Here is a 13611-nt window from a genome sequence, read left to right as displayed (position 1 = left end):
CCATTTGACGGACAGATTAATATGTCTCCTTTTAGTAAGAGTAACACCCATTCCCTTCAGGAGTGAAAAAGATGTCAATACCTCCTCCCTCTGGCAGGCGTCAGTGGTTAAACCACTTCCACTATTCTTTTTGTACAGACGACAGTTGTAGTTTGTACTTTCTTTCACATGATCTAAGGCTCGTGGAGGAGCCGTTACACAAATTATGCACACTCATGCAGACAGACATTAGACAACACAGGACTTGACTTCATATTAACACAGCCGCTGACCTTGGAGGAAGTGACGTAACTTCCCAGGGCACACTGGTACAAACCGTTTCTTCACAATGATATCCAAGGAACTTGGACACTGGAGGAGGCCATTTGGCCCATCATGCCTGTGCTCTGTGAACAGCAATTCATTAAATCTATAATTTTATCTAAGCAGCACGGCACTCCCGTTAGCAAGGGGGGGTTAATCCCCTTGTCCTGTTAAGCTGGCCGTCCGACCGGTCCTGGGGGTATGTCATCACTTCCGGTCGATGGTAAGTAGGGTTGTAAGCCCTTTTTTTTTTTTTTTTTTTTTTTTTGCATACAAGATCGAGGCTCGTGAAAGAGCGAACATTAATCACACAGAAAGACAAACAGACACATACAACAAATAACATCGGGAGCGGGACACAAGATGGGGAGAGAGGGGGAAGGACACAAACAAAACATTTGAGAGCAGGGACCGAGAGACATGGAGACATCGAGAGATCTGTGGGAGGGAGAGGGCTTTGGGGGGGAGGCATGTGAAGGGGGGGAGGGGGGGGTGGGAGAGGTATAAACATATTGACACTGCCAGGACTTCCAGGAAGGAAGTTGGAATTTCAAACAAGGTGGATCTGGGGTGAATTAGTGGGGGTAGAAAAGATCAAGGTTTTGGATGGGGGAAGATAAGAGATGGTGGTGCACAGCTGTTTTAAAGACCTGGAGGGAGGAGTGGGATTGAAGGGAGTGTGGGAGTTTGGTCCAGAGGCGGGAGAAAAGAGGAATGAAAGAGTGAAGGTGAGCAGAGAGCCGAGATTTCGGCAGTTTAACCATCAGAGGGTTGCTGGCAGATCTTGTGCGACCTGTAGGAATATTTGGGGGACAGAGCACAGAGAGAGCTGGGGGAGCAAGGCCGGAGAGGAGTCGGTAGAAGACAGAAAGACCACCTACCTGCTTGCGGTGAGTGAGTGAAAGGCCCTCAAAGATAGCTTCATCGCGGGAGATTCCAATGATTTTGAAAGCTTTGGATTCAACAGCGTGAAGCCGAGCAAGGTGTGAGGCAGGAGCACCAGCCCATAGGGGAGAACAGTATTCCATTGAGCTGCGGATGAAAGCCTTGTATGTGGTGAGGAGCTCAGGTGAGCCGAGGAAGGACTTCGCACGACGGAGGATGCCCAGTCGGCGACTGGCTTTGGAGGCCAGCATGGAAATTTGTCTTAATACCTAAGTACTACCACCGGCCGTAAGCGAGGAAATACTCCCACCCGGGCCGCAGCATGATTGGATTGCGCCGAGCGAAGCGAGCTGCGACTCGGGCCGTTACCAAGAGACTAAACCCGATTATAAAGCAGTTGGCCAAATCGCGCCACAGGTATTCAAGCAGGAAAAGACTAAAGCGATCGGGGAAGAATGAAACCAAAAGGGGGTAAGAAATAACAGGTATTTATTAATTATGTACAAGAAACCAAAGGAAGAGAAACGAAAGTAATATACAGTGAAGAAGAAGAAGATACACAGGGCAGCCTTAAACAGTCTTAATTATTAAACCCCAGACAAGAAAAAGGACCAACAACAGACTTACACGACAAAGGGAATTGCAGGCAGGAATGGCTGGGAGGAGGTTCGGAGGAAAAGCACAGCGACTGGACGACACAGCGAATGGGCGGCTTATACCATCTTTAAAATATTATCTTTGTCTCAGCGATGGTTAGAATCAAACATCTGGCCTCCCAAACTCATAGTGGACATTGTAAACATTATATCACAGACTTGTGCAAATTTGGAGCTTGATAAGTTTTTGGCCTCCAAATTGGTGAATATTTTAATCGAATGAAAGGTTCTTCCCTTGCAGAGCCCAATGATGAGCCACGCTTGTTAAAAGGCAGTTTTGTATGCAAATGCTCAATATTAATACTGAAATTTAAAATATTTTTAAAAACGTTTTGTCCAATTTATTTATTTTTAATTGACATATGGGAAAATAATAACACACTATTTATATATATATAAAACCATATGGGAAATTTATATATATAAATTTATATATAATATAATTTATTTATATATAATATAATTTAATTATATAAATCTATATATGATATTAACTTTTAAAAGTTTATATTATTTATTTTTTAACGATTCCCAATCATTGCTTAGTAAAGATTTTTCCAGGTTGGCAGATTTTATCAGCAATCCTTTCAGACTTGAACGAACGCCCATTGGGTATTAAACATTGTACTGTTTTATCAGGCAAGTATTACTTTTTTAGACATCCAGTATATCATATTGTGGTGTTTGTGGATGTAATTTCACACAGGAGGCGATTTGCCATCACCACAGTTCGCACAGCACCTGCGCGGTGACCTCGCCGGCCTTATGCTGCTACCTGGCTGGGCCGAAAGTGCATCTGTCATCGCGTGCCTCCACGCCTGCAAAGAAAGTCTCGACTTACCCAACACCCACCTTGCTTCTGCCATTGCGGTGAGGCTTGAACTGGACTGTGGAAGACCACTTGTCTCTTTAATTCGTTTTCACTTTGTTTCTCTGTCTGCTTTAACTTCATTTAACTCTACCCTATTATTCTCTCTGTTTCAATCATGTTTGCAAGGTGTATTTGACAAGGGACACTGATTTATTTTGCATGTTGATTACAGCTGTGTGTTTTTGATAAACATAGAGCATGTTCTTCAGGTACTATGTGTTAAAGCTATGTGTTTAAAAATGATACTTTTCCCAAAAGTCGAAATACCCCGTTTCAAGCTAAATGACTTCATTACAAACTATCCGCATTTTCGATCATTGGTCGCTCCCTGCAAATGTCTCAGCTAAACATTTGGTGCAGAAATTGCAATTTCTCCAACTATATTCTTATCGTCTCTTTGTTTAACATAAACATTGTTTGCTGTTCTATATATGTTTTTTATGTATTTCATGTCTATTAGATGCTGCCATTTACCTTTTCATCACTGCATGGTGTATATATCAGACCAACGGGGTTATAAAATGATTGCAGGAGCAAACTGTGAAGATGGCGTGGAATCTAAAACATTTCCAGATTGATTTCATCTTGCTGTTTTTATTTTTGTTTTTGGGTTTTTTTTAAAGAATTTTTTTTTTTTTTTTTGCATCATATCCCACCTGTGCATTAATGCAATGATGCAATCTACTTTCCAAGTATTGCTTCATCTTGGGGGTGATGGTATGATATAGAGGTACGCACACTCACCTCTAAGCTGTCTAGCCTGGATTCAAATCCCGATTCAGCTATAAACTGTCATCCTGGTGTTTCACAGGCAGGGTCATCTCATCTCACTCATCAATGTGTGTGCCGTCCCCTCGGATGGACGTTAACATGGGCGTTCCATCTGCCAGCATTAGTGGGATCCCACAGTTTCCTCCACGAAGAGTAAGTGGGCTATCGCCAGCACCATGAACAAATTCAAAATTTCGGCCCTACCTAAAGAGGGCAATGCGTCAGGGGTACAGTCACGCACCCTCCGCCAGTGATGCTATGCCGCAGCCTTGTGCTGCATATGAACGAAGAAAAACTTCATCCTTCCCGAGTAAGACGCAAATACACATTTATCCGTGCCATTTATCGTGCATCGTTTCATAATGACATCTGTAAATCAGGAATGAGAAATACCAAAATACAGAATGATCGTTGCAGAAACCCATGGCATGCTGGCACAATCTCACGAGCTCACTGAACTCACCTGCTCGCGGACATTTGAGCATCTTTAACTTTCGCCGGTAGCAAAGCATGTGAGCAAAAATCTCATTGAATGATTCCGATCACCTTCAACCGTGATGGATGACGCGTACCACGAGTTCCATTTCTGATGGACAAGCGGCGAATGAAGTGTTTGTTTCACATTGATGCTTCCAAACGTTTATGAGATGCAACACTGCGAGACACGAATATCCAAACAAGGAGTCCCACAGCATAACAATTCCACAGTACACACCATGATGGTTGTGCACCTGCTGACCACCTACTTTTGTTGGCATTTTGTTTTTGTTGTCTTTTCTTTTCCTTGTTTTAATCGATGCTGATTCAACATCCATTCTGAAAAACTCCCAGTTAAAGAAACACAATAAAGGAGCAAGACCCCTTCAAATGTTATAGGAATGTTAGAGGGCGTGCATTCATTTAATAGGAGCACGCATTGTGGGAAAAGGACTCCCAAGTTTCTGGTGTTCTATGTTTCACATAATGAAAACCAATCCAGGAATTATTTGATTCTACATTGTACATATGTTACCATGCACGATAAGTGGAGGACATCAAAATATATTTTAAAAAAGAAGACGTCATGCAACGCACGATACTTGTAAAATCCACTCCTCTCCTAAATAAAAAGTTGCCATGGATACATCAAATTGTCCATTTCATTAAGATTAAAATTGACGATCTTAATCAATGCTCGGGTCAATCGGATGAAAATTGACTATTTTTCAGATGAAAATTGATGATTTTAGAGGTTTGACCTAGAGTTCACCTTTAACCTTTTGACCATAAAATAGTTGGTTTCCCAATTCAGTGATGCACTCTGTAATTGCTGTTTAATATCCAGGTTAATCTATCTATAATTCCAGTAATCTCTGTACGTTTGTACGTTTGTACGTCTGTACGTCTGTACGTTTGTCTGTGACCGCTGTTTCTCGACAACTACCGGTCCGATATACTTGAAACTTGCCAGGTATATTGCTGGGGACCCGAGGATGTGCCTTTTCAAGGTTTGAAATTAATCGGACAAGTACTTACCGAGCTATGGCGATTTAGCCGTTCGCCGTTCGCTTTGCCGTTGCGAATGGACCAAACCATTCATGTAAATAGAGGGGGGGGGGGGGGTTCTGTGGTCGTTCGCTTTGGCTTTGCGAATGGACCAAACCATTCATGTAAATAGAGGGGGGGGTTCTGTGGTCGTTCGCTTTGGCTTTGCGAATGGACCAAACCATTCATGTAAATAGAGGGGGGGGGGGTTCTGTGGTCGTTGCGAATGGACCAAACCATTCACATCGAATCACATCGAATGGACCAAACCGTTCGCTTTGGACCAAACCATTGCATGTAAATAGAGGGGGGGGTTCTGTGGTCGTTGCGAATGGACCAAACCATTCATGTAAATAGAGGGGGGGGGGGGTTCTGTGGTCGTTACTGCCACGTGGTTTCAAAGTTTTTTTTTGTTGTTGTTGTTTGCACGCATGTTTTTTTGCACCCACGTACGGGCACGCCCTAGGATGTTTACACACACACACCCCTACACAAATTTTTTTTTTTTTTTTTTTTTGGCAAGGAACGGGCACCCACGTACGGGCACGTCCTAGCTTATATATAGTACGGGCATGCCCTAGTAGTTTGAAAAGTGATGATTTTTCAGATGAAAATTGATGATTTTACAAGTTTTGACCTTGAATTGACCTTTGACCTTTTGACCCCAAAATCGTTGCTTTTCCAATTCTGTGTTGTACAATGCAATTTATCTTTAATTTTCAGGTTAATCTGATGAAAACTGATGATTTCAGAAGTTTGACCTTGAGTTGACCTTTGACCTTTTGACCTCAAAAATAGTTGGTTTCCCAATTTAGTGACTCAATATGCGAATGCAATTTAATTTTCAAGTGAATCGGAATAAAAATGACAATTTTAGAAATTTAACCTCAAGATGACCTTTGATCTTTGACCTCAAAATCAGTAGGCTTCTTCCTTATGACCAAACTCTACTATCTGGTGAAGTTTCGTGAAGATCCGTTTTAAATTGTGACCTGTAGGCGATAGACAGACAAACAGACAGACAGACTGAATAACGCACGAGACCAACCAATGTACTTGAAAAAATTTCGTTTTTGCAAGTAATATATAAATAAATAACCTCGTACATCAGCTGCACGCAAGTGATTTTATAAGTGCAGTTGACATTGGTGGTGAAAGCTACAGCTGTCGTGCACATTTAGCAACCAAACTTGTATGCAAGTCCTCGATGTATGACTGTAGCTTGATTGATAGTGGTTCCTCTTAAAGAAAGAATAAACTTGACAGACTTTAGTCCCAAAAAGTCCTTTCTTTAAATCCTGAGGTCGAGATGGTAATTTGTGGAGGATCTACTTGTATCGCTTACACCCTGGCTCCCCTCGGCCCTCCTCAGGTTCAGTTCAACCCCAGTCACCAGGTGATCAGTATGGAGGCGTCTGGACCCGACCTCGCACAGCTGACGGGAGCCATGCAGCGTATCGGCTACATCAACTCTCGGCAGTTTCCCACGCCCGGCCCACGACGGGTCAAACTCTCAACGACCATCGGGTGAAGTAACTGTTTCTGCCTAAAATCCTTAAATGGGAATTGTGACAGGAGGGACCTGTCCGTGATTGGCTGGGAGGAGAAGCTGTAAAAGCCCGACTGAGTTTATCAATATTTTTAGCATTGATACATCTTCAATCTATCTCATCAATATTTGTCTGGTTTTAATTAGGTTTCCCCTACATGAAATATAGAGGAATAACTATTAATTTATTATTCCTAGAGTTTTTCTTATTCTTCTTCTTCTTCTTCTTCTTATTTTTTGCCATTGAGCCGTTTCAGAGATATAGAGGGCCAAATTTGAAGGTATTTTCCAAGACGGCGCCCATACCACGTGACCTATGATGTCATAATTAACATTAAAAAAAAATTATACATGTCCAGCCAATCAATTGGTGAAAATTTCGTGTCAATCGGACCAACAGTTGCTGAGAACATTGATTTTAAAGTTTTTGCAAGTGAAAAATAGGGTGGAAGAAAAATAAGAAAAACTCTAGAATAATGAATTCATATTCATTCATATTCACTCTAGAATAATGAAATAATGAATTCATATTTTTACTACTAATTATGACATCATAGGTCACGTGGTATGGGCGCTGTCTTGGAAAATACCTTCAAATTTGGCCCTCTATGTCTCTGAAACGGCTCAATGGCAAAAAATGGAGTCATGGCTCATTCGAAAGAACTCTGCAATGGGACCAAAAAACATGGTTATATAGGATATTAAAAGTGCTGACGTTACAAATTTAGAATTCGACAAATAGACCCCTTGATGCCACGAATATGACATTTTTATGCCTCCGCCAGCAAAGTCGCCGGAGGCATTATGTTTTCGGGTTGTCGTCCTTCCGTCCGTCCGTCCGTACGTACGTCCGTCCGGCTGTCTGTCTGTACGGGCTAAACCTCGTTTTTCTCAGCAACCATATGTCCGATTGAGACGAAACTTTCAGGGTAGGAGTGACAGCTATGCAGAATTTTTTATTTTTATGTAACTGTTACCTCACAAGTCATGTGGTATGGCAGCCATCTTTGATTAAAAGCAAATAATTAAAAAATTATTTCTGGGAAACCGCTGAATGGAAAAATTTGAAACTTGGTACATTGTCAAGTACTCTCTCTCAATGGGGGACAAAAGCATGATAATGATGACATCATAGGTGAAGTGGTATAACAGCCAAAAAAATCAAATTCCTTATCCTAAAAATCTGAAATTGCATGCAGATTATCTATGACCCATTTGTATTGAAATATTAAATTTATGACATCATAGGTCACATGGTTTGGCAGCCATTTTGGATTGAAGGATAATATGAAATAATTATATCTCTGAAACCGCTAACCTTATGGATGCGAAATTTTACAAATATCATCTAACAGCACTGTTGCATATAGTTTGAAAATGATGATGCCATCGGTCACGTGATTTGGCAGCCATCTTGGATAGAAAAACGAACCTTATCCAATCAACACGAAACTTCACCAATGTGATCCACTACCCATACATATGCAGAGTGATGGCATCTACCCATTGTGGGACTATGCAGAGGCATATTGGCGACACAGTCGCATTGTTCTAGTTTTACATGAGCTTAGTGAAAAAAAAATTCAGAATGCACATTTTTTTGACGTCATATGTCACATGGTTCAGCCGCCATATTGTTTTTCATGAAAAACAGTAAAACCCCTTTTTCTCCGCAACGGCTGAACATAGAGCCCAAACTTTGCAGCCAGAATCGCATGCCCATGACGAACAAAAAGTTCCATGACGAACGTACATCGTACGTCACATACTTTAGGAGTTATGACGTTTTTTAGCATAAACTTTAAATCCCATCTCCTCCCTAATTTATGAAGATATCGAGTGGAAACTTTACACAAACGTTCCTCTTGTGGGGAAGTTAAAACGTTACTAGGAAAGTTTTGATAAGTCACATGGTTTGGCTGCAATAAATAATTGGAAGAAACTCTTAAAAAGCTTCTATCTCTTGAACCGCTACATTGATTGACTTGAAATTTTAATGTAATATAGCTTTCAACAAGGGGAATACTTTTTTTAAATTTCAACACGATTGGTTGTACGCTCTGGAAGCTAGAAGTCGTTATTTTTGAAAGAAGAAGAAACGCAACACTTTTTCTTCTCAGGCCATGTAATTGATTGTGCTACTGCCATTTTTCGATTGTGCTCCTGATTTATTTCCTTTAAAAATGATTATCGCTGGAATAGTTGGTCCGAATGACAGGAAGTTTTCACCATAAGAGCGCCTTGGCCTGGAGAATCTTATATTGGTAATCATGACATCATAAGTCACGTGGTATGGCGCCATCTTGGAAAAACCGAAAAACACTGCACCTCTATATCTCCGAAGGTGCTGCATAGAAAAAAAATGAGAGATGGCTCATTGTAAAGAACTCTCCATGGGGAATAACATATGTGAATGATGATGTCATAGGTACCTGCATTATGATGTCATTATACGACAAATACAAAACTTCATCCGATCAAGATGAAATTTCTTGAGCATCATCTATGGATAAATTGGGGGAGAAAAAATATAATGATGGCGTCATTAGTCACATGGTTCGGCCGCCATATTTGTTTTAACACAAAAGCCTTTCAAACACGCCCTGGCGAGGGTCTGCAATCTCTGATTGCTCTTTCTTGTTTTGTAAAGCTGTTTTACTGTTTCATATGCAGCATGTGGCTGCTGGTTGCATCATTTTCTGGAAGCACGGCTGTGCCACTGATGCAGTACCCCGTTTCCAGTAAGCTGGTACTCATTTTGCCAACCTTGGAAGCATGATGGGCTGAGCCAACCCACCTGGTGTTATTTCATGACACGATAGGGGGCTCAAACTCAAGACCCTAAGATATTAAGGCAGCCTACACTAGGCTTATTTAAGGCATTATGGGATGTTTGTGATGCACATATGATCATGAGCAAATTGGACAGCCAGCTTAACATCTCATCAGAAACAAAAACGGTCGACTCCGTGATGCAGCACATTACTCGCAAAGCACCAGGAGGGCATATTTGCAGTCGTCGCATCAACTGGATCAATGGGATTTTGCAGACGGGGATTGAGAGCTCTGATATATTTGACTCAACTTAATCACAACTTTGCTGCTCAATGGGAGAAGGTGTTCTTCCTAAAAGAAAATTGCTTTAGTACAAAGTGATTATCTTACCTGCGAGCAGCAGGCAGCTCCATATTGACTAATTGCTATATATTTTGCTAATGTTTGTTCTGAACAGTCGAGCAATGTTAAAATTGCCACCTGTGTCTGCAATCCTTTGATATCAATACGGGTGCGTTGGGAATGGCAATTGATGAGGAAACGTGCTGAGCCCATTCCCTTCGATAAAGGAAGCAAATTACATCTCAAGGTGGCCACAATGGTTTGGAATTATAAAGCAATCCACCTGTGAGGGGCAAGGATACCTCGTTTAATAGCAACTTGTGCATTCCCAATTAATATAATCCCATTTGGATTGTGCTATTGGTTATGCATTCTCTCTCAGTTATTGCTTTTGTTGTGTGTTTGTGTCTATCTGTTTTCCTTATTACCTGCATTTGTCAGGAATTTTTATTTATTTATCTAAATTTCATTGTGGAACTTCCACAGAAATCCCACGCAGGATGAAGACGTTAGGAGATAGCACTGTACTTTTAAATGAATTTCGAGTATGTTAGTAGGCAATGGGAAAATGCATGTAGCCTTTGGTACTTGAACCTGGGTTCCGAGCATCATGAGCCATTGGATTGGATTATCGTCATTGTATGTGCAACATATTGACATCATGGCTGGGAGTGTGGCTGTGCTGCTGATGCTCTGTAGGTTAGGGCAGTCATTTGTAATTTATTCAGGGTGCCGGTGATAGCTCGCCTACTCTTTGCAAAAACACCGTGGGACCTTAAACGCCCACCAACTAATGCGAGCAGACAGGGCACCCAGCTTGACATCCCTACACGGGACGGCACACATATTGATGGACCGCTCTGTTTGTAAAGCACCAGAATGACCGTTTGTGGCTGGGCTGAGATTTGAACACAGTCGAGACCACTTAGAGGCAAGTGATTGGTTCAGATGAGAACAGTAAACAGGTGGTGCTGTGTTCACCTATTTCAAATGTTATCAGGGTTATAATTTTGAATTTGGCAAAGGTACCGCCACACTATGGCATTTTTATGCCTCCGCCCCCGAAGGTGGCTGGAGGCATTATGTTTTCGGGTTGTCCGTCCGTCCGTCCGTACGGGTTGAACCTCGTTTTCCTCAGCAACCACCTGTCCAATTGAGACAAAACTTTCAGGGTAGGAGCGACACCCATGCACAATGTTTTTGTGATAATAGTGATGTCATAGTTCACGTGGTATGGCAGCCATCTTGGATTAAACGCAACTAATGAAAAAAACATTTCTCGGAAACCGCTGAATGGAAAAATTTTAAACTTGGCTCATTGTCAAGTACTCACAATGGGGAACAAAAGCATGATTATGATGACATCATTGGTGAAGTGGTATACCAGCCATAAATGTTTTAATTGAATGCCCTATCCTAAAAATCTGAAATTGCATGCACATAATCTATGAACCAATTATATTGAAATCTTAAATTTATGACATCATAAGTCACATGGTTTGGTAGCCATATTGGATTTAACCTAAAATCTTCATCTAACAAAAAATTCATCTTCCTCTTTCAACTTAAAACATCTTCTCCCAAACCACCAAATTGATTGACTAGGCATGGTGATTAAAAGTTGATCACGAAAACGTCATTGGTCACATGGTGTGGCAGCCATATTGGATTGAAGGAAAATATTAAATAATTATATCTCTCAAACCGCTTACGAGCCGCATTTCTTATTGATGCAAAATTTTACAAATGTCATCCAACACCATTGTTGTATATAGTTTGAAAATAATGACGTCGTAAGTCACGTGATTTAGCAGCCATCTTCTATAGAAAAACAAACCTTATCGATCAACACGAAACTTCACAAATGTGATACCCTACCCATACATATGCAGAGTGTACATTTTTCCTGTCATATATCACATGATTTGGCAGCCATATTGGCTTGAAAGCCGATATGTTTTTTTAATTCCTTCTCTGAAACAGCTTCACCAACTAGTGTGAAACCTGTCCTGTCTGGTAAAAATGGGATACTTGAAAACAGCTGAAAGGATTTAAATCAAACTTGTTTATTTTTAAGACAGTGAACGAGGGCATCTACCCATTGTCATGCACAGGAACTATGCGGAAGCATATTGGTGACACGATCGCATTGCTCTAGTTTTCAATGCACCATGATACTTTAATGTTAACAGCAAATGCTGCCATACAGGACAGCTGGCCTAAGCTCACCTTTTAAAATATGGCATTTTATATGATGCAACATCAACTGGCTCTTTCTTTCATTCACCTTGGTTGTTCCTTATTTCTCACTTCCACTTCTTTCTTGCATTTCAGTTGTGCCGCAGAAGCCTGTGTGGCAGTGCCAGATGTTGAGGCTTTCGTGCAGGTCCTGCGTGCTGAAGATCCGCGCATCTCCCTGGGTGGCACGGACCACATGGCACATTCTGCTGAAGAGATATCCAATGGAGTGGTGCTCTTTCCTGATCTACACGTCGTCAGTTCCGTAACCAAGGAGCTCGGCGCCGAAGGAGAGCGTCACGGTACGTCTCTATTCACTTGTTCATGATTGGCAAAACTTTTGCTGAGGTTTATCATTATGCCAATGATTAAATTGTAGATAATATAGTTACACTTGGAAAAACACATTTTGGAAAGCCATTTGCAACGTGAGCAGTGTTCGCCCGCCCACCAGGCTGCTTCCCTCTTGCTGTGCCATTGTCCCCTTGGCCAACCTTGCCACTCCCATCAAATGATTAGTGCATGCTATGCGGATTTTTTGTTGTTCTTTAGATGAACTGTTATAGGTAAGAGAGTATGGAGGTGTAGCACAGATGTGACGGAGGCCAAATAAGTTGTATTAATACATGCAAATGCAATTTGTCAGAATAATGGGAAATTCCATTCACCTACCTCCCTCATCCAGAATAAAAAACCAAGCCACTTGGCAACCAAGCACATGGTTACTTCACAACACATAAATTCCATTCTTCTGCCAAGCTGCATACGAGCATCGACACCCTGGGAATTTTACGACTCGGGCAATGCGATTATCATTTGAAATCCCACCGAAATGGAGTGCTGTATTATTTCAAAATAAATGTCATCACCGAAATACAAATCGAGCAAAGGCCTTTGATTACATACAGCCAACATACATAGCTAAATCTTACTGATAGCTTCTTGCTGTCAAAATTTAATTCAAAGCTGCTACACACGCAAACGCTACACTCTAAAATGATTTCTTTTGGAAAATCTTTGACGGCGCTCGCTTATGCATCAGAAGTGGAGAAATTGAAGAAATCTCGATAAATGTTTGTTTTTTTCATTTGATGAGAGGATGGCTAATGGAACTGCTGGAGGTTTTATTCCTGATATGTCAACGGGATATCCAGATGCAGATCCAGGATATTCCCAACAGAAGGGGATGCATGACAGCGATACGAAATGAAGTGATAGCTTTATCATATAACCTCCAAATAAATATTTGGATTTTTTTTACGATTGCTATGAAGTATTGCACAAATTGAAAAGTGATTTTCAACTGCAAAATAATGATAATACAGTGTAGATTTTTCACTTTATGGAAATACCTGCTCGCTTTGTCAGGGGAAAAGCAGAAGATTGTTATCGACAAAATGACCTGATGCATTAGGCAATATGCACTTAATGTAAACACATGAGACATGTTAAATAGACAGACTGACTCAAAGAAACCTCTACACATCAAGTTCACAGAAGTAAAAGTTATAAATTAAAGGAAGGCCCAAGAGAAGGGAAGAGAAGACACGTGCGTTCCATCAAAATGTGCTGGTCATACCTGGAATATTGGAGTGTTTGGGGAAAAGCTTTATTATTTGTGGCTCGCTTGTACGAAAGCTGGTGGAGATACTAATACCGATAAAAACAATTAATGTGTTGATGAAAAATGGTACGGT

General features: G+C 41.1%; 1 protein-coding gene across 1 annotated transcript in view; it reads left to right on the top strand.

Annotated features, from left to right (window-relative positions):
* Nucleotides 1-13611, top strand: part of CLSTN1 (calsyntenin 1) — a 248267-nt gene that overhangs the window by 196163 nt on the left and 38493 nt on the right. The window contains exons 10-12 of the mRNA XM_068112236.2: nt 2551-2714; nt 6383-6537; nt 12011-12216. Of these exons, the coding sequence (XP_067968337.2) occupies nt 2551-2714; nt 6383-6537; nt 12011-12216 (525 nt within the window). The remainder of the gene's footprint in view (nt 1-2550; nt 2715-6382; nt 6538-12010; nt 12217-13611) is intronic.

The sequence above is a fragment of the Myxine glutinosa genome, chromosome 4 (genome assembly GCF_964187855.1).
Source record: "Myxine glutinosa chromosome 4, kmMyxGlut1.1, whole genome shotgun sequence".
Classification (NCBI taxonomy): Eukaryota; Metazoa; Chordata; class Myxini; order Myxiniformes; family Myxinidae; genus Myxine; species Myxine glutinosa.
Note: the sequence above shows the minus strand (reverse complement) of the source record. Positions and strands in the feature narration are given on the sequence as shown.